This window comes from Desmodus rotundus, chromosome 12 (genome assembly GCF_022682495.2).
Source record: "Desmodus rotundus isolate HL8 chromosome 12, HLdesRot8A.1, whole genome shotgun sequence".
Classification (NCBI taxonomy): domain Eukaryota; kingdom Metazoa; phylum Chordata; class Mammalia; order Chiroptera; family Phyllostomidae; genus Desmodus; species Desmodus rotundus.
In genome coordinates, this window is record NC_071398.1 from 36,377,946 (window position 1) to 36,400,855 (window position 22,910).

A 22,910-nucleotide genomic window follows, 5' to 3' on the forward strand; every position below is an offset into this window, starting at 1 on the left:
CTTCCTTCTGGTCCACACCATTGATTTGAGTCCCAGTTTCCTTCACATCACTATTGGTTCCCTGTACATTTTCCTTTGTTTCTCTTAGCATAGGCTTCATTTTTTCATCTACTTTTCGAACAAATTCAACCAATTCTATGAGCTTCCTGATTACCAGTGTTTTGAACTGTGCATCTGATAGGTTGGCTATCTCTTCCTCACTTAGTTGTATTTTTTCTGGAGCTTTGAAGTGTTCTGTCATTTGGGCCATATATATATATTTTTTTGTCTTGGCGCGTCTGTTACTTAAAGTGGCGGAGCCTTAGGTGTTCCCCGGGGGTGCGGTGACGCTGGTCGCTGTGCTGTGATGCTGTACGTGGGGGAGGGCCCAAGAGGGAGCAATGGCGCCCGCTCCACTCTCCACCAGACTCCAATCTTTCACTCCGCTACCCACAATCAAATTGGGCCCCTCTGGTGCTGGCTCCCAAGTGGGTGGGCTTGTGCACCCCCTAGGCCCCTGTGGGTCTCTCCAACAACCTCTCCTGTGAGGCTGGGAGTCTCTCCTGCTGCCGCCCCAACCCCAACGGGCGTTTTCAATCAGAGGTCTGAGGCTTTATTTCCCCGCGCTGGAGCCCTGGGTTGTGCGGTCTGCCTCGCTCCCCACCGTTCCTCCCGGTCTATCTGTGTGTGTGAGTGTGGGACCGCGGGGTGCTACCTGCCGCTGTGCCTGCCCCGTTCTCTGCCAGTCTGAGTCCAGCCCTGTCGGTTTATCTGTGCGTGAATGTGGGGTGGCAGGGTCTGCTAGTGTCCCGTTCGTCCCACACTCCACCAGTCTCGGTCCCGCCACGGCAACGCGAGTCCTCTCCGCCCCATGCCTGTCTCTGCCCCTCCTACCAGTCTGGATGAATGTTTATTTTTTATTTCCTTGGTGTCGGACTTCCTTGCCCTTCGATTTTCTGTCTGTTCTGGTTGTGGGAGGTGGCGTAGTGTGTCTACCTATGCCTCCATTTTGGTTCCTCACTCAGCAAAGCATTATCTTAATTCAGGTTTGGTTTGTGTGTTAGCAAAAGGAATTCTCTGTAAATGTTAGTATCTGATCAAAAATAAGAATCCACTTAAAAATTATTTATGTAGGTCAAAATTGATTTATTTTTTAGAACAATAGGTAATAAACAAAGGCAAGAAAGAATACAAAAAAAAAGAAACACAATTTTGACAACCAGATTTGTTACCACTGTCATATTTGCTTTCATTCTTTAAGAACTATTACAGGTAAATGTAACCACGCCCTCCCTACCTTTCCCACTCCCTAAAAGTAGAAACCACAGTAATATATGGATCTATGGTCAATACACAGTACTATTCTTTGCATTATTTTATTATACTGATACAAATGTATCATATTTTATTGTACACTTTGCTTTTTACTCCTATTATGTTGTATACTATCCAGGCAACTATGTCAAATTTGTATTCTGTAAATACTGTATTATATCAAATAAACAATCACATCATAATGATCTACCTCTATACCATAGAAATTTATGCTATGCCCAATTTACAGTAATACAAAGCATAATACAGTGAACTTATATTTCTTTGTGCATGTATATTGGTGCTATTAAGACAATACACCATAACAGAACACAGTGAACACATATTGCTCTTTGTACACATATTTGGGTGCCTCTGAAACCAATACACCAAAATAGAATTGTTTCATATTTATGTGTTTTTTAAAAAAAATCCTGTTACTCTAAAGTAATAAATAAATATATTCTATTTTCATCATAGTTTTAGAATTTTGCTTTTTCTATTTTTCTTTATTTGAATTTTATTTTTATATATGGTATAGAGAGCTAATGTTTTTTGTTAAGATGAATCTTCCATTATCAAATAGGCCATCCTTTCTCCAATGATGTCCATAGCACTGTCACACACAAAATCCACATATCTTTTTCCTTCAACCCTCAATTTGCTTCTACTGATTTACTCATCAAGAACACATTGTTTAAATGATGCTGTTTGAAATAAAGTATGTGATATCTAGGAGACTGTCTTCTCTTTTTTTGTTTTTAACATTTCCTTCAGCTGTTTGCAGTATTTTACATCCCAATATAAAATTTTGAATCAGCTTGTAAAATTCTTAAATTATAACTAATGAAAACTCCGAGTAGAAGTACTTTACAAGTATGTTAGAGATTTGTGAAAAAAATACTGTTTATAATGTTATGTTCTACAATTTTAGCATTATCTTATGGTCTTCAAAATGTGATATATATATATATTCATTGTGTCTATTCTTAGATATTTTATACCAACACACTTTCTAATTATTTCTCATATAAAAGTTTATTTTTATAGTTTCTTTTTCCCCTCCAATCTTTTTCTTGATAATTCATTGGCTAGGAGCTCAAGTATCATGTTGATGAGCTGACAAAAAATAACTTGTTTCAGGCTTTACTGTGAATGATTAATAAATAGCAATAGATATCTGCTAAAAGTTTTTGATGATCAGCTTTTTCATTACACAATTTGTAACCCTGGTAATAATTCTCATGTTTCACAAATGTGTGACTTCTTCAAAAATGTTCCTATATTAATAGTTTTCAGCTCTAGAATCAATTATGTAATATGTTAGGAGGTGCTAATTCCTTCTGAAGGTGTTTCCATATTCATAATATTCACAGGGCTTCTATTTCTAATAAGTATGAATTTTCTGGTGTCTAATAAGATGTGACTTTTGACTGAAAGCCTTACCACACTCATTACAATGATAAGGCTTCTCACCCGTATGTTTTCTCATATGAAGTGTAAGAGACGAGATTTGAGAGAAGGCTTTTCCACATTTACTACAGTCAAAGGGTTTCTCACCTGTATGACCTCGTACATGTATAGTAAGGGATGAGCTTTGAGAGAAGGCTTTTCCGCATTTATTACATTCATAGGGTTTCTCACCTGTATGACCTCTCATATGTACAATAAGGGAAGTTCTTTGAGAGAAAGCTTTTCCACATTCATTACATACATAAGGCTTCTCACCTGTATGACTTCTCATATGTAAATTAAGCAATGAGCACTGAGAGAAGGATTTCCCACATTTATCACATTCATAGGGTTTTTCCCCTGTGTGACTTCTCAGATGAAGAGTAAGGGATGCAATTTGAGAGAAGGCTTTACCACATTTATTACAATCATAAGGTTTCTCTCCAGTGTGAACTTTCTGATGTGTAATAAAGTTTTGCTTTTGGCTGAAGGCTTTACCACATTCATTACATTTATAGGGTTTCTCTCCAGAATGAATTTTTTCATGAGCAATGAGATTTGATTTCTGGCTAAAGGCTTTTCCACATTCTTTACATATATAGGGTTTTTCTCCAGTGTGAATTCTGTGGTGTCTAACAAGATTTGACATCTGAATAAATGCTTTCCCACACTCATTACATTCATACGGTTTCTCTCTAGTATGAATCTTTTGGTGTGTAATGAAGTTTTTCTTGTGGCTGAAGGCTTTTCCACATTCCTTACATTCATAGGGTTTCTCACCAGTATGACTCCTCATATGTACAGTAAGGGCTGAACTTTGAGAGAAGGATTTTCCACATTCTTTACATTCATAGGGTTTCTCACCTGTATGAATTCTCATATGTATAATAAGCATGGAAAACTGAGAGAAGGCTTTTCCACATTTATCACATTTATAAGGTTTTTCTCCTGTATGACTTCTCATATGAAGAGCAAGGGATGCAATTCGAGGGAAAGCTTTACCACATTCATTACATGCATAAGGTTTCTCCCCAGTATGAACTTTCTGATGTGCAATGAGGCTTTGCTTCTGGCTGAATGTTTTTCTGCATGCATCACATTCATAAGGTTTCTCTCCAGTGTGAATTTTTTCATGATCAATGAGATTTGATTTCTGACTAAAGAATTTTCCGCATTCCATACATGCATAGGGTTTCTCTCCAGTATGAATTCTTTGATGTCTGATGAGATTTGACACTTTAATGAAAGCTTTCCCACATTTATTACATTCATAAGATTGTTCTCTACTGTGAATTTTCTGATGTTTTAGGAGGTTTTCCTTACGGCTAAAGGCTTTCCTACATTTTTTACATTCATAGGGTTTCTCTCCAGTATGAATTTTCAGGTGTCTGATAAGATCCAAGGTTTGACTAAATCCTTTTCCACAATGATTACACTTAAAGGGAGTTACTACAAGATTTGATGAGCTATTGCCAGATGACTTTATAGGTTCATTATATTCACAGTATTCCTTTCTTATAAGAATTCTCTCATTATTATGACAGTCAAAATTATGTTCTAGACATTTTCCAAATAACTTATAGTCATGAAGGTTGTGACTAGAAGAAAAAAAGTCTGAGTTTGGAGAAAATGCATCAGAAATTTTTTTATGACATTCACTGAATTTTTCTTCAGTCAGTGTTTTTATAAACTTATCTTCAAGTTGTGTCAAAAGTCTGTCCTGTATATTCTGATGGTCATCAATTCTCCATATTTCTCCTAAAACAGATTGCAAATAAATATTACTTACAAATTCTTCCAATAATATAATAGCAAGAAGATTTCAAAAACATTCTATTGTAGGATTGATTCATGGCTTAAGGCCTAGTTTCCCACTATTAAGCAAATTCCAGGTACACATACCTCCTATTTTCTAAGTTTTAGAAAATTTCAGGAAGATAAATATGAGTAGAAGCAGACACTTATGAATGCAAACAGACTTGATTGCTTTTAAATGGGATCTGAGAGAAAATGGATTAACTGTTGAATAAATTAAAAATGCAGAATTTATAAAGAAGAAATAATAATAAAGTAAAAAGAGGAAGTAAAAATCATAAATTTTGCAGCACTCTATTAAAATACATTATTGTACACTGTTTGATATAAATAATTTCCTAGAAAATGTAAATGACAAAAGTGACTCTAAAACATATAGAAAATCTAGCAGACCAATTTCCATAAAATAAACAGAAAAACATAAAAAGAAATCCCCTAAAAACAAAACAAATACAGAGATTCACATGGAATTTTAACAAATATTTGAGACAACACTAATGTTGTGCAAAATGTTACAAAAGAAAAGAGTAGAATTTGCATTTTTTTTGTATGTGTGAAACAAGCAATATTAATACCAAAACCTGACAAAGATGACAATAAAAAACAAATTATACACCAATTTCACTCAGGAATTTCAATGTAAAAATTCTAGATAAAATATCACAATGACCTAGAAGAAAAATAAAGAACCCAGAAAGCACATTAAATATAAGATATATCACACATGAGTAGATTTTTTCCCCAGGAATATAAGCATGTTTCAATATTAGAAAAATTATTTACTATAAGTAAATTGGTCAAAAGTGAAAAATCAAGTAATGATTTCCAAAAATATTAAAGAGATGATAAAACTCAGCATCTATACTCCATTAAAAATAACTTTAAAATGGGACTAGACAAACACTTTATTTAACTTGAGAAATAAAGTACAGTACAACTTAAACAAAAGCACCATATAGTTAATGGGAAAATTCCCAAAACATACACATTAAAGTCAGGAAGAAGATGAGTACTATGCCACTATTATTACAGCACTGAGCAGTAAATTAAATAAACAGCAGGTGTACAAAGTTGGAAAGCGAAAGTAAAATTAACATTATTTGCCAACAATAAAACAATTTACCTGCAAAATCAAGAGTCAGTTGACATTTGAGAATATATCTGAGGAACCCAGAAATGCTAATTTGAAAGAATATATGTACCCCTATGTTCATTAGAGCATTATTTACAATAGCCAAGATATGAAAACAGCCCAAGCATCCATCAGTGGATGAGTGGATAAAAAAAAAGGTGTGATACTCCAGGAAGACAAACAACCCAGTTAAAAAGTGGGCAAAGGACTTGAACAGACACTTCTCCAAGGAAGACATACAGAGGGCCCAGAGACATATGAAAAGATGCTCAGCATCACTAGCCATCAGAGAGATGCAAATGAAAACCACAATGAGGTACCATCTCACACCGGTTAGAGTGGCCAACATAAACAAATCAACAAACAAATGTTGGAGAGGATGCGGAGAAAAGGGAACCCTAGTGCACTGTTGGTGGGAATGCAGACTGATACATCCAATGTAGAAAACAGTATGGAGTTTACTCAGAAAACTAAAAATGGAACTGCCCTTTGACCCAGCAATTATGCTGCTGGGATTATACCCTAAGAGTCCTGAAACACCAATCCAAAAGAACCTATGCACCCCAATGTTCATAGCAGCACAATTGACAACAGCCAAGTACTGGAAGCAACTTACGTGCCCATCAGCAAATGAGTTGATCAAAAAACTATGGTACATTTACACAATGGAATTCTAGCAGAGAGAAAGAAGGAGCTCCTACCCTTTGCAACAGCATGGATGGAACTGGAGAGCATTATGCTAAATGAAATAAGCCAGATGGTGAGGGACAAATACCATATGATCTCACCTTTAACTAGAACATAATCAACAGAAGAAAAAAGCAAACAAAATATAACCAGAGACATTGAAGTTAAGAACAATCTAACAATAGCCAGGGGGTAGTGGGGGAGGGGACAGTGAGGAGGGGATTACAGGAACTACTATAAAGGACACATGGACAAAATCAAGGGGGAGGGTGGATGTGGGGGAGGGAGGTGGGTTCAGCTGGGGTGGGGTGGAGGGATGGGGAGAAAAGGCATACAACTGTAATTGAATAACAATAAAATTTTTTTTAAAAAGGTGTGATATATTTACACAATGTAATACTACTCTGCCTTAAAAAAAAAAAAAAAAGGAAATCTTACCTTTTGTGACGGCATGGGTGGACCTGGACAATATTATGCTAAGTAAAATAAGTCAGTGAGAGAAAGACAAATACCATATGAGCTCACTTATCTGTGGACTCTAATGAACAACATAATTTAGCAAACAAAATAGAAACAGAGGCAGAGATACACAGAATGGACTGACAGCTGTGAGAGGGGAGCAGGGTTGGAGGGCTAGGTGAAGAAAAGGTGGATATTAAGCAAAACATGTATAAAACACAGACACAGACAATAGTATGGTGGTAGCCAGAGGGAAAGGGGATTGGGGGAAGTGAAAAAGGGAAAAAGGAGGGATAAATGTGGACAAAAAGAGACTTCACTTTGGGCGACTGTCGCATGATGCAGTATGCAGATGTTTCATTGAGATGTACACTTAAAGCCTGTATGTTTTTGTCAACCAATGTCACCCAAATAAACTCAATTAAAAACTTTAGTGATTAAATCATTCCCATTATAATGAAAATAATAAAAGTAAAAGCTTCAAGATTTTAACTTTTTTTATTCTAGGTGTACTTTTCTCCTTTTTAAAGTAGTATTCATTATATTTTTTCCATTAAGATTTGTGTCCTTAATTGCCCCTTGCCCAAGAAATCACTACCCTGTTGTCCATGACCATGAGTCCTTTTACTTTTTTGCTTGATCCCTCCACCCTGCTACCCTCCTGCCCCACTAGCTGGAGATGTGTTCTCCATCTATGAGTCTGTCTCTGTTTTGCTTGTTAGTTCCATTTGTTTGTTAGATTCTACATGAGTAAAATCATATAGTATTTGACTTTCTCTCACTGGCTTCTTTTACTTAGCATAATGTTCTCCAGGTCCATCCATACTTTTGCAAAGGGTAAAATTTTCTTCTTTTTTACAGTCGAGTAGAATTCCACTGTGTAAACTTGCCATAATTGTTTATCCACTCATCTATTGATGGACACTTGGGCTGCTTCCATGTCTTGGTGATCATAAATAATGCTGCAGTGGACATAGGGGTGCTTATTTTCTTTTGAATTAGTGATTTGAGTTCCTTCGGATATATTCCCAGAAGTGAGATCGCTGGGTCAAAAGGCAGATCCATTTTAATTTTTGAGATATTTCCATACTGCTTTCCACAGTGGCTGCACTAGTCTGCATTCCCACCAACAGTGGAAAAGAGTTCCCCTTTCTCCACATCCTCGCCACACTTACTGTTTTATTTATTGATGATAGCCATTCTGACAGGTGTGAGATAATATCTCACTGTGGTTTTTATTTGTATTCCTCTGATGATTAGTGATGTTGAGTGTCTTTTGATATGTTTACTGGCCATCTCTATGTCCTCCACGAAGAACTCTATTCAAGTCCTTTGCCCATTTTTTAATTGAGTTGTTTGTTTTTTGGGTGTTGAGTTTTGTAAGTACTTTATAAATTTTGGATATTAACCCCTTATCAGATGTATCAGTGAATATGTTCTCCCATCTCTGGGCTGTCTTTTTATTTTGTTTATGATTTCCTTTGCTGTGCAAAAACTTTTTAGTTTGATGAAGTCCTATTTTTTTATTTTTTCTTTTGTTCCCCTTGCCTGGGGAGATATATCCACCCAGCAATTTCTATGAGCAATATCTGAGATTTTGCTGCCTATGTTTTCTTTTAGGGTTTTTATAGTTTCAGCTACAGCAATCAGATGAGAAGGAGAAATAAGAGGCATCTGAATTGGAAAGAAAGAAGTAAAACTGCCTTTATTTGCAGATGACATGATACAGGGCATGGAGAACATTAAACATTCCATCAAGAAACTACTAGAACTGACAAATGAATTCAGCAAAGTAGCAGGGTACAAAATTAATATTCAGAAATTAGTTGCATTTTTATATGCCAATAACAAACTAATAGGCAGGGAAATTAAGAAGAAAACAATCCCATTCACAATTACTTCAAAAAGGATAAAATACCTAGGAATGAACCTAACCAAAGATGTAAAACACCTGTGTACTCAGAAAATTATAAGACACTGATGAAAGAAATTGAAGATACAAAAACTGGAAGCCCATACCATGTTCATGGATAGGACAAATTAACCTGATTATTTTAACTTTTATTTAAGAGTTCACATAAGCTCATATCTTTTATTTTTATTATTTTCAAAGAGAGTCAGTTGAAAAATAATTATAAAAATAAACTCATTAAATTCACCATTATAGCAAATATTCAGTTTCAATAACCTTCATATATACCAACAACTATTTACAAAAATAAAACAGAAGACTACACTTATAAATGCAATAAAAACATAAAAATATGGAATAAATTTAACTAGAAAGGTCCCAAAATTATAAGGAAACTTTAAAATCCACACACAGATTTGAACAAATAGACATGCCATGGATTGAACTATGTGCCCCTCCTTGACCGAAAAGTATGTGTTGAAGTCCTAATTCCTCACACCCACCCCCAACCTCAGAATGTGAAGTTACCATATTTTTTGGACTATAAGACACACCTAGGTTTTAGAGGAGAGAAAATGGGGAAAAAAAACCCCAGCTCCACCGCCCTCCCCCCTACCCCCAGCGAGCCAGGTAAGCTACATTTGAACCAGAAGGCGCACCCCCATTTTCCTCCCAAATTTGGGGGGTGTATCTTATAGTTCGAAAAATACAGTATTTAGAGAGTTATTGCAGATATAATAAGATGAGGTCATAGTTGACTAGGGTAACCCCTAAATTAAAATAACTGGTGTTCTTATAAAAGCACAGGAAGAATGCCACGTGAAGGTAAAGACAGACTGGAGCTATTATGTCACAAGCCAGAACAATTTCTGGGGCTACCAGAACCTGAAAGGGACAAGGAAATGTCCTTCTACAGGTTTCAGAGGGAGCATAACCCTCTGACACCTTGATTTAGTATTTCTAGTCTTCATAAATGGTAGAATAAATTTCTGTTATTCTAAGTCACCCAGTTTATGGTACTTTTTTATGGCAGCCCTAAGGTAATGTTGAATGTGATATGCAAAACTAAGGTAAAATGCGTACCACATTCTTGGAAAAGAACATTCAACAGCAAAGATGACAATTATCACAAGATAACCTAATAAATTAAAGTGGTTTCAATAAGAATGTTTGAAAATACAATTAAGTAATAGCTCAAAGGAGAATGATGTTAGGGTTTCCCACTGTGACAGGACAAGAAAAAGCTAAGAAAATTCCTGGCAACTGGAATAGGGAAACTGAGACAAAATTAAACAAGGACAAACAGTTTGAGTAACTTATAGCCAGCTGGTGAATCAAATGACCTCATCTCCCCTAACCAGGGACACTTGAGAATGAATGGTTTATACCTCCCCTCCCTAACCAATGAATACTTAAATCACCCTGGTCTGGGAAAATAAAGAACAGAGACCCAATTAATGTCATTTGTGCCAGTTAAATAACAACAACAACAACAACAAACACACATTAAAAGCCAGACTCAAGATAAAAGTAAAACAAGGTAGCAGACCAAAGAATAATTCCAAACTCCCCATGCATTCATTTTGAAACATCAGCATATTAAAAATGCACCTAGAAAGTTGATAAATATTCTGCTGAAATTCTCTCCTAAGATTCTCCACCACAGGAAAAAAAAAAAAGGTAAAAAGCCCTTAGGACAAAGACTCAGTGCAGGCTCTCTCTAGAGCATCCCATGCCCCTTCCCAGGCTTGAACTTTTTACTTTCTCCTAAACTCTAAGGGTTCCCATGAGACTTGCAGCCAGGGTAGCAGCAGGCAGTGGCAGCTCGACCTAGGCTTACCCTGTGATCCTATCTCCAAGGCCCCCTTTTTTTCTGACTTCCCAGTGAGCTAAAAGAAGCCCTGCCTTGGCTCACTTCTGTATCTGTGACCTTCACTTCTCAGTGTGCTAACAGCAGCCCCGCCTTGGCTCATTCCTTTCCTATAATATTTCTATGGAACCAAAGCAGAGCACCACCTAGGCTCTCTTCTGACTCTCTTGTTACTTCTTCTATCCTAAGTCCTTCCTTTATTTCACTGTCTCCAGCTTTAATAAATGCAGTAAAAAAATCCCCTGGACTCATGTTGTGAAATCTTTCCTATAAGATGTCAAAAACCCTACACTACAGGCCAGCCTGAGGGAAAATGGTTAAGAAAAGTTTAATTACTTTTTAATATATATCTTTCAGTACTTAAAAAAAATACTTGTACTATAAGCATGTATTGTATACTTTAAAAAATAAATACATAAAATTATCTTGAGTAATACAGTAATTAATAAAAGGAGAACAAACAGGAAGGTAACTGTTAGATGAAAGAGTTAGAACATGAAACTGAAAGAGCCTACCTAGAATGATGGGATAAGGAGTAAGTGTAGTGAGTGGAAGGGAAAACAAAGAATGAGAAACTGAGCTTAAATATGGTATAATAAATACATTAATTTATCTCTGATCCCATCACACTAATATGAGATAAAGAAAAAGGTATAAACTAATGAAGACAAAATCACTGCTTTACCCTAGAGAGGTTGAAAGATTACTCTCAAAACAATACAGCTGAAAGGTGCTAGATTCAGGGACACCAGGCAGAAGAATACAGAGAGAAAGAACTGGCTCAAGCATAGAGAGAGTAAGTGAGGTCTACATACTGAAGGGTAAGACATAGTCTTGTATTGCTGCTTAGCTCTAAGATGGGAAAACGGGATCTTGTCCCTCTCCTAGACTGAGACTAACCTAAGGGAAACATTCCTGTGAAGAGGTAAAGCAGGTAAAGATAGAGACTTGGTTGCAGACAATAACTGTAAAGAAGGAAGAATACTAAGTTTTTGGGTCACTTCATTTTGGGGAAAAAGCAGCTCAATTGAGCAAAATATGTTGAGGGAGAAGGTAAGATTAGGTCATCAAGGTACTATCCAAGCAGAAGTGAAAAAAAATTTCAAGGACAAGATCAAAATATCAAATGTGAAAGAGAAGATTCCATGATTTAAGATAGTAGAATGATAAAATAGCTAATCTCCTTTCCTCTCTGTAAACAAGGAGAAAGAAAAGTCATTGACTCTTCAATGTTCCTATGGGGTGAATATCCTCACAATTATATTAAATTAGTGTTAACAAATACAGTAAAGGCTGGGTCAGAGGAAGAAGGATTCTAAAAAAAAGACATCTATTCATGCTGATGTTGGGTAGAGCAAGGAGCTGACTGTGTCAAAATGTGTATCACATGTTGAAGGGCAGAATTAATTATCTCATGATTACAACATTGAAATTCAAGAGTATAGATTGGTTACAGGAAGATTTGATACCCCAAGATGTCAGAGAAGCCAGGAATGAACAAGGAATCATTCTGACATTCTGAAAAAGACTATCTTTTTAGGAAAGTCTACTGAGGTTAGAGTGTAAGATTCAGTTATGAAAAGACTTGCACCTGCAGTTTCCTTTTTGAATGAGAATAAGTAAAGCCTAAACATACTTCTACCCACACAGACATGTAGAATAAGGGGCTTCAATACGAAGCACAGTCATATATATCGAGTTGGCAAACTTTTTCTTAAAGGGTCAGATAGTAAATATTTTAGGCTTTGTAGTCCATATAATTTTTAAAAATATTTTATTTCTTTTTAGAGAGAGAGGAGGGAAGGGGAGAAAAAGAGGGAGAGAAACATCAATGTGAGAGAGATACATCGATCGGTTGTCTCTTGTACACACCCAAACTGGGCACCGAACCTGAAACCCAGGCATGTGCCCTGACTGGGAATTGAACCAGCGACCTTTTGCTTTGTGGAATGATGCCCAACCAGCTAAGCCACACTGGTCAGGGCTGTAGGCCATATAATTTTTGATGCAACTAGTAATGTGAAAAAAGCCACAGATAAGATGTAAATGATTGGGTGTGACTGTGTTCCAATAAAAGTTTATTTGCAAAAAACAGTGGTTGGCTTACATTCCACAGTTTGCTAATCCCTACTCTAGATCAGAGCACTCACTTTCCTTCACCGAATATCATCCTTCTTTAAAGCAGTTCAAAACAGAACTATCCTCACTCGAAAATCAAAAGGTGCTGGAATTAATCTATGAAAAGTACTACTAAGGTCTTGTTGTTAGCCAACATACATGCATAACACATAGACACAAACAACTGTGCAGTGATGGCCAGAGGAAATGGGAGTGGGGGCAGGGGAAAGGTGGGCAAAAGGGGAAAAATGGAGTATCTGTAATAATGTAAACAATATAAATAAAGAAAAAATTTATAAAACAACATTATGTTCACAAAAAAGTATTACAAGGGAAAAATAACAGAAACATGATATAAAGAAAGCAAGCAAAATACAAGGAAATGAAAATCCTGATTAAATGTATTGCCATGAATTAAAAAACAATGAAATCAGCACCTATAAATCAGAATGTCAAAATATACATGTAAATATTTCAAGAAACAATGAGAAGGCAAACAGGGATGAAAAATTAGCAGAAACAAGGGGAAAAATGGAAGACACAAAGAACATCAGCGAGTGGTAGGGGAAAAGAGAGAGAGAGAAGACACTAGTTAGGAATTTTAGTATTGAAAATATGGCAGGGTAACCTCACATTGTAAAACAGAAAGATAATGGATAAAACAGAAGTTAGGATGCATCACTGGGCTTATCGGAAGTGGCATAAATCTTCCAAGAACACCTCAATACTCTTCACCAACCACACCTGAGCACCATACACAAAAAATGAACAAAACAAAAATAAACAACTATGAGTCAAAATCAGATCTAAGAGAGCAAATTAGAAAACAAGCTGGAGAATGGGTCTGCCTTGAATACCTATGCAAACAAAAGCCCTGTTAACTGAAGCCTAAGCCTTGGGCCAGCAGTAAGAAACTCAACTGAGGTTCCTACAATAAGTCAGGACCTCCAAAAAATATTCAACTGGTCCTCACTTGGTAATGTCTATTGGCAATCACCAGAATAATCTTCATAAGAAAGCAACCTTGCCCTGGCTGCTGCTGCGGCTCAGTTGGTTGGTTTTCCCATGATAGAAACATTACACATTCAATTCTGATCAGGGCACATACCTAGGTTGTGGGTTCAATCTCCGATCTGGGTGACTATGATCCCTGGTCCTGGGGCATACGGTGGGCAACTAATTGATGATTCTCTCTCACTTGGATGTTTCTTTCTCTCCCTTACTCTCTTCCTCCCCCCCCATCTCTCTCTAAACAAGGAATGAAAAAAATGTACTTGGATGAGGATTTAAAAAACAAAATTAAGCACCCCAATTTTGGACAATAACATTATCAGGAGTTAAGATTTAAAATTTTCAATTTGCATTCAGAAACCATCAAGCATATTTAGAAGCAAGTACAATAAGTATGTCACTGAAAACAATATATTTAAAGATAAAAAATACAAAAGAGTAATGTAGAGGGTTTTTTTTTTTCAGAGCAGAAGAGAAAACTTTAATTTCTAATTTTAATGCTAAACAACATTTACAGTAATACATCTCTCAAAACGGAGTATTCAGATCAGGAATGGTTGCTTTCAAATGAAAAGTAATTTTTATGAAATTATATACTTCAGGGAGTAAAACTTCAGAAAATTGAATCAATGGAGAAATTATTTTAGAATTAATAAATGTGAATTCCAGATCCAGGAGATGCAATAAGGAATATGCAATACCAGAAGAAACACAGCAAACAGCTAGGGGAGCAGCAACAAAGGGTGCATCAGAATGCTCCTACATTTTTAAAAAAGATTTTATTTATTTATTTTTAGGAGGGAGGGAGGGAGAAAGACAGGAGAGAAACATCAATGTGTGGTTGCCTCTCACGTGCCCCCTACTGGGGACCTGGCCTGCAACCCGGGCATGTGCTCTGACTGGGAATTGAACTGCCAACACGTTGGTTTACATTTTTGTGTAAAACTAGAACGAACTCAGTCCACGGAGCCACACCAGCCATGGCTCTCCTACATTTTTGTGTAAAACTAGAACAAACTCAACATTTTGACATGCAAAACTGATAAAATTGTGAGTTTGGTTAAATGTCCATTAATACAATTTTGTATCTCACAAAAACTACATGTTCTTTCAAATGTCTACAAAACTTTGGTATATGTACTTGCGTATATGTGGGGAGTGGTGTAGGTGGGTGGTCTGTCTAGACAGTATCCATCTATGCACTATAAAAAATAGAGACATTTATTGAAGAAGATACAAGATACAAGAAACATTGTACATAGGATGATGACGCCTCAGTCCCCCTTCAAAGTAGGCACTTTGGAACCACACACAGTTCTCGCAATTGCCATCAGCTGCCCCACTGTATTTTCCTGAGTCCCATCAATGGTCTGACAACTCTTCCATTTCAAAGGTGATTTTACTTTTGAGAAAAGCCAGAAGTCACAGGGCACCAAATCTGGGCTGTAGGGGGTCTGAGTCACCTGGGTGCTTTTATGTTTCGCAAAAAAACTGCACAAGACATAATGCATGAGCAGGCATATTGCCATGATGAAGTGGCCAATCACCAGTTGCCCATAGCCATGGCCTTCTAAATCACTGGAATAGTTTCTGCAGAGGAATGTTCAAACTTGATGCAAAATTGGATACAGATTCTTTGCTCTACTTGCTCAGTCATTTTGAATGTGATGGCCACACAGTACACATGCTCCCTCAAGGGCATCTACTGCCTACTGACTAGTACAGTGAAGTTGTCATTGTTCACGCATGTGCATTCCAGTCCACTCTCCTTGGCTGCTAGGTAACAACAATGTCACACAAACCATTCTCATTTTTAAAAAGATTTTATTTATTTATTTTTGGAAAGGAGAAGAAGGGAGAAAAAGACAGAGAGGGACATCAATGTGTGGTTGTCTTTCCAGGGTCACCTACTGGGACCTGCAACCCAGGTATATGCCCTGATTGGAAACTGAACGGACAACCCTTTGGTTTGCATTTTGGTACTCAATCCACTGAGCCATACCAGCCTTTTTTAGGACACACCTGTGTGTGTGTGTGTGTGTGTGTGTGTGTGTGTGAGAACAAACCATTATAAAGGCCATGTTCTTCTCTGATCACAATATATTAACTCTAAAAATTACTAAAAAACCTTAATCACAAGTATTAAGAAACTGAGGAAGAAAGAAGAGATGATTTACAACAGCATCTGTTTAAAAAATTAACTTAATATTATGGGGATTTTTTAAAGTTATTTTTTATTGTTCAAGTACAGTTGTCTCCATCTTACCCTTGTCAACCCCCCTCCCACCAGAGCCATCCTCACTTCCCACCCTTGATCCTACCCCCTTTTGGTTTTGTCTAGAGTCCTTTAGACATCTTCCTGAAAACTCTTCACCGTTTCCCCCTCATTGTCCCCATCAACCTCCCCTCTGGTTACTCTGTTTGTTCTTAATTTCAATGTCTCTGCTTACATGTTCCTTGCTTGTTTGTTTTGTTGATTAGGTTCCACTTACAGGTGAGATCATATGGTATTTCTCTTTCACTGCCTGGCTTATTTCACTTAGAATAATGCTCTCCAATTCCATCCTTGCTTTCACAAAGGGGAGGAGCTCCTTCGATCCTTCTGCTGTGGAGTATTCCATCATGTAAATATACCATAAGTTTGTGATCCATTCATTTACTGATGGGCATTTAGGTTGCTTCCAGCATTTGGCTACTGTAAATAGTGCTGCTATGGACATTGGGGTGCATAGGTTCTTTTGAATTGATGTTTCAGGATTCTTAGGGTATAATCCCAGCAGTGGAATTTCTGGGTCAAAAGGCAGTTCCATTTTTAGTTTTTTGAGGAAATCCCATACTATTTTCCACGGTGGCTGCACCAGTCAGCTTTCCCACCAACACTGCACTAGGTTACCCTTTTCTCCACGTCATCTCCAACACTTGTTGTTTGTTGGTTTGTTTATGATGGCCATTTTCACCGATGTAAAGTGGTATCTCATTGTGGTTTTAATTTACATCTCTCTGATGGGTAGTGATGCTGAGCATCTTTTCATATGTCTCTGGACCCTTTGTATGTCCTCCTTGGAGAAGTGTTTGTTCAAGTCCTTTGCCCATTTTATAACTGGGTTCTTTGTCTTCCTGGAGTGGAGTTCTGTGAGTTCTTTATATTTTTTGGAAATCAAATGTTTCTCCGGGGTATGATTGGCAAATATGTTTTCCCATATGTTTCATCCTCTTTTCATTTCAATGCTGTTTCCTTTAGCTGTACAGAAACTTTTTATTTTGATGAGATCCTATTTGTTTATTCTTTCATGTCCCTTGCACTTGGGGACATATCAGTGAAAATATTGCTGCATGGAATATCTGAGAATTTCCTCCCTATTTTATCCTCTAGGACTTTTATGGTGTTATGACTTATATTTAAGTCTTTTACCCACCTTGAATTTATTTTTGTGAATGGTGAAAGCTGGTGATCTAGTTTCATTTTTTTGCATGTAGCCATTCAGCTCTCCCAACATCATTTGTTGAAGAAGCTATTTTTGCTCCACTTTATGCTGCTTTCACCTTTATCAAATATTAATTGACTGTAGAGACTTGGGTTTATTTCTGGGCTCTCTATTCTGTTCCATTGGTCCAGGTGTCTGTTCTTATGCCAGTACCAGGACGTTTTGATTTACAGCGGCCTTGTAATACACTTTGATGTCAGGTACTGTGATCCCTCCTACTTTATTCTTCTTTCTCAAAATTGCTGTGACTATTTGGATTCGTTTATGGCTCAATGTAAATTTTTGAAATATTTGTTCCATATGTGTGAAATATGCAACTGGTATTTTCATAGGTATTGTGTTAAATGTATGAATTGCTTTGGGTAGTGTGGACATTTTTATATTAATTCTTCCAATCCATGAACATGGTACATGTTTTCATTTGTTTGTGTCTTCTTTATTTCTATCTTCAAGGCTGTATAGTTCTCTAAGTACAGGTCTTTTACCTCTTTAATAGGTTTATTCCTAGGTACTTTATTTTCTGGTTGGTATAAAATATGGCATTTTTTTCCTGATTTCTGTTTCTGATATTTTCTTGTTGTACAAAAATGCCTTTGATTTCTGAATATTGACTCTGAATATATTCTGAATATATTATGCTGTTTTAACAAATTCATTTATTATGTTCAGTAGTTGTTTGGTGGAGTCTATAGGATTTTGTATGTATAGTATCATGTCATCTGCAGACAATGACAGTTTTGCTTCCTTCCTTACAATTTGGATGCCTTTTATTTCTTTTTCTTGTCTAATTGCTGTGGCTAGGACTTCCAATACTGAGTTGAATAGAAGTGATGAAAGTGGACATCCTTGTCTTGTCCTTGATCTCAGTGGGAAAGCTTTTAGTTTTTGGCAATTGAATATGATGTTGGCTGTAGGTCTTGCATATATGGCCTTCATTACGCTGAGGAATGCACCCTGTATTCCCACTTTGCTGAGTGTTTCTATCATAAGTGGGTACTATACTTTATCAAATGCTTTTTCTACATTTGTTGGTATGATCATTTGACTTTTTGTCTTTCCTTTTGTTTATGTGATGCATTATGTTTATTGATTTGTGAATATTGTACCATCATGGCATCCCTGAGATGAATCCCACTTGGTCATGGTGTATGATCTTTTTAATGTATTGCTGGATGTGGTTTGCCAATATTTTATTGAGGATTATAGCGTCCATGTTCATCAATGATATTGGCCTGTAGTTTTCTTTCTTTGTTGTATCTTTATCTGGTTTGGGATTAGGATGATGTTGTCTTTATAAAAAGAGTTTGGGAGTTACCAACTTCTTGGATTTTTGGAATAATCTGAGAAGGATAGGGGTTAGCTCTTCCTTTATTGTTTTGTAAAATTAGTCCGTGAAACCATCTGGTCTAGGGATTTTGTGTGCCAGGAGTTTTTGGATTACTGTTTCAATTTCACTAGTTGTTATTGGTCTTTTCAGGCTATCTGCTTCTGCTTTATTCAGTTTTGGAGGATTATATTTTTCTAGAAATTTGTCCATTTCACCTTGGTTTTCAAATTTCTTGCCATATAGTTCTTCGTAGTAATTTCTTACAATCCTTTATATTTCTGTGGTGTCCGCTGCGATGTCTCCTTTTTCATTTCCGATTGTGTTTTGGGGGTGTCTCTTTTTTACTTGATGAGTCTGCTCAAAAGCCAGTCAATTTTGTTTATCCTTTCAAAGAATACGCTCCTGGATTTATTGACCCTTAAAATAGTTGTTTTAGTCTCTATGTCATTTAATTCTGTTCTGATCTTCGTTATTGTCTTCCTTCCACTTGTTCTGAGCTGTCTTTGTTGTTGTTCATCCAGTTCTTGTAGATGTAGGTTTAGGTTGTTTACTTGAAACATTTCTATTTTTTTTAGGTAGGTCTGTATCACTATGAACTTCCCTCTCAGGACTGCCTTCACTGTATCCCATAAGTTTTGAACTGTTATGAGTTCATTTTCATTTGTTTCTAGAAACTTTTTGATTTCTTCCTTGATCTCATTTTGACCCATTCATTGTTTAATAGCATGCTATTCTATCTCCATGAATTTCAGTGATTTTTTAGTTTTTTCCTTGAGTTGGGTTTCTAGTTTCAGTCCCTTGTGGTCTGAGAAAATGCTTGATATGATTTCACTCTTCTTGAATTTGTTGAGGCTTGTTTTGTGTCCTATCATGTGGTCTATCTTTGAAAATGTTCCATGTGCATTTGAAAACAATGTGTATTTTGTTTCTTTGGGATGAAAGGTTCTATATATATAAGTTATGTCCATTTGATCTAGGGCATAGTCTTCCAAGATTTTCCCTATATATTGGTGTGGTTGGATGCATATATGTTTATAATGTTTATGTGTTCTTGATTGATTCTTCCCTTGAATATTATGATGTGTCCTTCTGGGTCTTTTCTGATGGCCCTTGTTTTGAAGCCTATTTTGTCTGATACGAATATTGCTACCCCAGCTTTATTTTTCTTGTCCATTTCATTGGAATATTTTTTTTACAACCCTTCACTTTCAGTCTGTGTAGGTCTTGTTCTGAGGTGGGTCTCTTCTTGGCAGCATATCTGCAGGTCATGATTCCTTATCCATGCAGCTAGTCTATAGCTTTTGATTGGATCATTTAATCCATTTACATTTAAGGTTATTATTGATAGGTACTTATTCATTGCCATTTTTCTTCCTTCATACCTGTGTTCCTCTCTCTCTCCTTTCCTTCCTTTTCTTAATGCAGATCCTGTAGCATATCTTGCAGTCCTGATTTCGTGTAGGTGTATTCCTTCAGCCTTCTTTTGTCTGGGACTTATATATTTTGCCTAACATTTTAGTTGAGAGCCTTGCTGGATAGAGTAGTCTTGGTTGCAGGCCTTTGGTATTTGTTACTTGGATATTTCCTGCCATTCCCTTCTGGATTATAGTGTTTCCGTTGAGAACTCAGTTGCCAGCCTTATCAGGGCTCCCTTGTATGTTACCTCCTGTTTCTCCCTTGCTGCTTTTAAGATTCTCTGTCCTTAAATTTTGCCGTTTTAATTTTCATGTGTCTTGGAGTGGGTCTGTTTGGGTTCCTCTTGATTGGGACTCTCTGTGTTTCCTGGATTTGTGTGACTTTTTCTCTCATCAGATTAGGGAAGTTTCCCATCATTACTTTTACAAACAGGTTTTCTATCCCTTGCTCTTCTTCTCCTTCTGGTATCCCTATTATATGGATATCATTACATTTCACATTGTCCTGCAGTTCCCTTGACACCTCTTTGTTCTGTCTTTTTTCCTTTTCTTGCTCTTTCTAGCAGTTTTTTTTCTATCATGTCCTCCAGCTTGCTGATTTTATCCTCTGATTCTTCGAGCCTGCTTTTGTTTCCTCCTGTGTTCCTTATTTCGGAAATTGTATTATTCATTTCCTCTTGGCTCTTGTTGATAGTTACTATTTCCCTTTTCTTGTTGGTATAGTTTGCAGTGAGTTCCTCATGGCTTCCCTGTATTTTTTGGTATTCTCTGTGAGCTCATTGAGCTTCCTAATAACAACTGCTTGGAACTCAATATCTGATAGTTGACTTGCCTCTATTTAATTTAGCACTCTTTCTGATGATTCTGCCTTTCCTTTTGACTGGGGATTGTTTCTTTGTCTTCCCATTTTTGGCAAGACTCTTCTTGTTTCTTCTGCTTCTTTAATTGATGTTTTGACTCCTGTCTCTGTGGTGAGAACTTCTATGGTAGGAGAGCTGTGATATTCAGTGGTGCAGTCTCCTTGATCTCCTGGACCTGATGCTCTTGGGATGCCCTTTATACCATTTATGTTGGCTCTAAGGATGTAATTGGGTTTTGATTGTTATTGTGTCATTCTTTGGGTGACCCCTCCCTCCAGCTGGTTGAGTGAGGGTCACTCTGCCCACCGTGTCTTATATGCTGTTGTGCAGGTGCTGCCAGAATAAAACCACAAAGCCCAGGAAACAAACCAACACTCACAAATTAACTCCCACCCACAATCCCACTATCAACAACAAATGGACCCATATTAATAAGGGTATAAAGTAATTAAGACTATGATAGAAAAGGCGAGAAATAAACTACAGTGAAATTTCTAGTGACTTAATATGCACAAACTTATTGTATAAGAAATGAATGATAAAAAGCTATGCAGGAAAGAAAATATTGGTAATCATGGATAAAATCACAGTGGGTTTTGTCTCAGTACCCTCTACTATTTACCACTGTTTTTTGTGTATCAATCTCTGGTGATGTCAGATGTTGACCCCATCTATCCTTAGGTAGGCTGCTCTGAGACTGCAAGAGATATGTGTCTATGTTGTCTCCTTCAGTTGTCAATCCAATCACTTTGCACTCAGCAGTCAGGTTTATTAAGCTCCATAGGGTGGGGCAGAATTTCTCCTGGGCTTGGGTCTATTGTTTCCCCCTTTGCCAGGGATCTACATCTGTGGCCGACTCCTCCGTTTATTAATTTAGTCACTTTGTACTGAGCAGTCAAGCTGAAGCACCACAGAGCTGTGGCAGAGTCTCTCTTGGGGGTGGGGCTGTTATTTCTCCACAGGCTGGTGCCGCTCAGAAGGTAGCCATCTGCCTGAGCACAATGGCTGCTGCAGTTTGGCGTATGACTCAGCACCACGATCCCTGTGGCCACTCTCTCCGGTCTCTCCCCAAAACTTCCATCCTCAGACTCCTCAGGCGTCTCCAGCCCACTATGCTCCCACCTTTCCTGGAACCTCAGTTAAGTGACAGCAAATGAAAGTTTGTGTGTTGGCCCTTTAAACAGCTCTTTGTGTCTCTAGCCGTCCATCTCTGGCCGAGACCAGTCCTGCTGCTTTTCATGGTCAGTTGTTATCTGTGTACTTTTTGGGCTCTGGTGTTCTAGGCTGGGGATTCTAGCTTAAGGTTTAGACCCCATTCTTCTCAGGGGATCCAACCTGCCTCTTAATTATCCCTCCAGTGCTGCTGCCTGCGGGCACCCAGCCAGCCTTCTCAAGTCTCCACCACACTTCTTACCAGACAGGTTGTGTTGAAGGTGATTCTTCTGTCTGTCCAAGGTTATAAGGCTTCTCTCTCGCTATTGTTTAGTTGTTTGTCCTGGGCAATTTCTCCACAATTTAATTGTAATTCTAGATTGGTCCTGGGAGGAGGTTCGTGTGGCTTCCACTCCATACTCCACCATCTTGCCTCTCTTTCAAGTGCTGAATTTATTTTTAACAAACTATGTGACCTTTGAATATTTGAGTCTCAGCTTCATTATATTTAAATTGAGGGTCATAAAACTACACAGAGCCCAGTGATGGCTGCCTGTTTCTAGGTTAATATTCTCCATCACTATTTAACCCCTGATACCCTTTTCCACCTGTATCCACCCCCTTAATCCACACATTCACCATGTTGTTGTCCCTGTTCATGAGTTCTTTCTCTTTTTTGTTCAATCTCTCCACCACCCCAGCAGCCATCAGTCTGTCCTCCCTCTATGAGTCTGTCTCTATTTTCCCTGTTAATTCAGTTTGTTCATTAGATTCCACACATGAGTGAAATCATATGGTACTTGTCTTTCTCTGAGGGACTTATTTCACTTAGTATAATGTTCCGAGCAAGGGATCTGAATAGATACTTCTCCAAAGAGGACATACAGATGGCCAATAAACATATAAAAAGATGCTAAACATC

The 22,910-nt window shown here is 37.4% G+C and overlaps 1 protein-coding gene across 5 annotated transcripts in view; it reads right to left on the minus strand.

Moving 5' to 3' along the window:
- Positions 1 to 264: 264 nt before the first annotated feature.
- Positions 265 to 22,910, minus strand: part of ZNF569 (zinc finger protein 569) — a 72,059-nt gene continuing 49,413 nt past the window's right edge. For all 5 annotated transcript variants that reach the window (XM_053916110.2, XM_053916111.2, XM_024577732.4 and 2 more), the window contains one exon: positions 265 to 4,503. In XM_053916110.2, the coding sequence (XP_053772085.1) occupies positions 2,681 to 4,503 (1,823 nt within the window). In that variant the 3' untranslated portion in view covers positions 265 to 2,680. The remainder of the gene's footprint in view (positions 4,504 to 22,910) is intronic.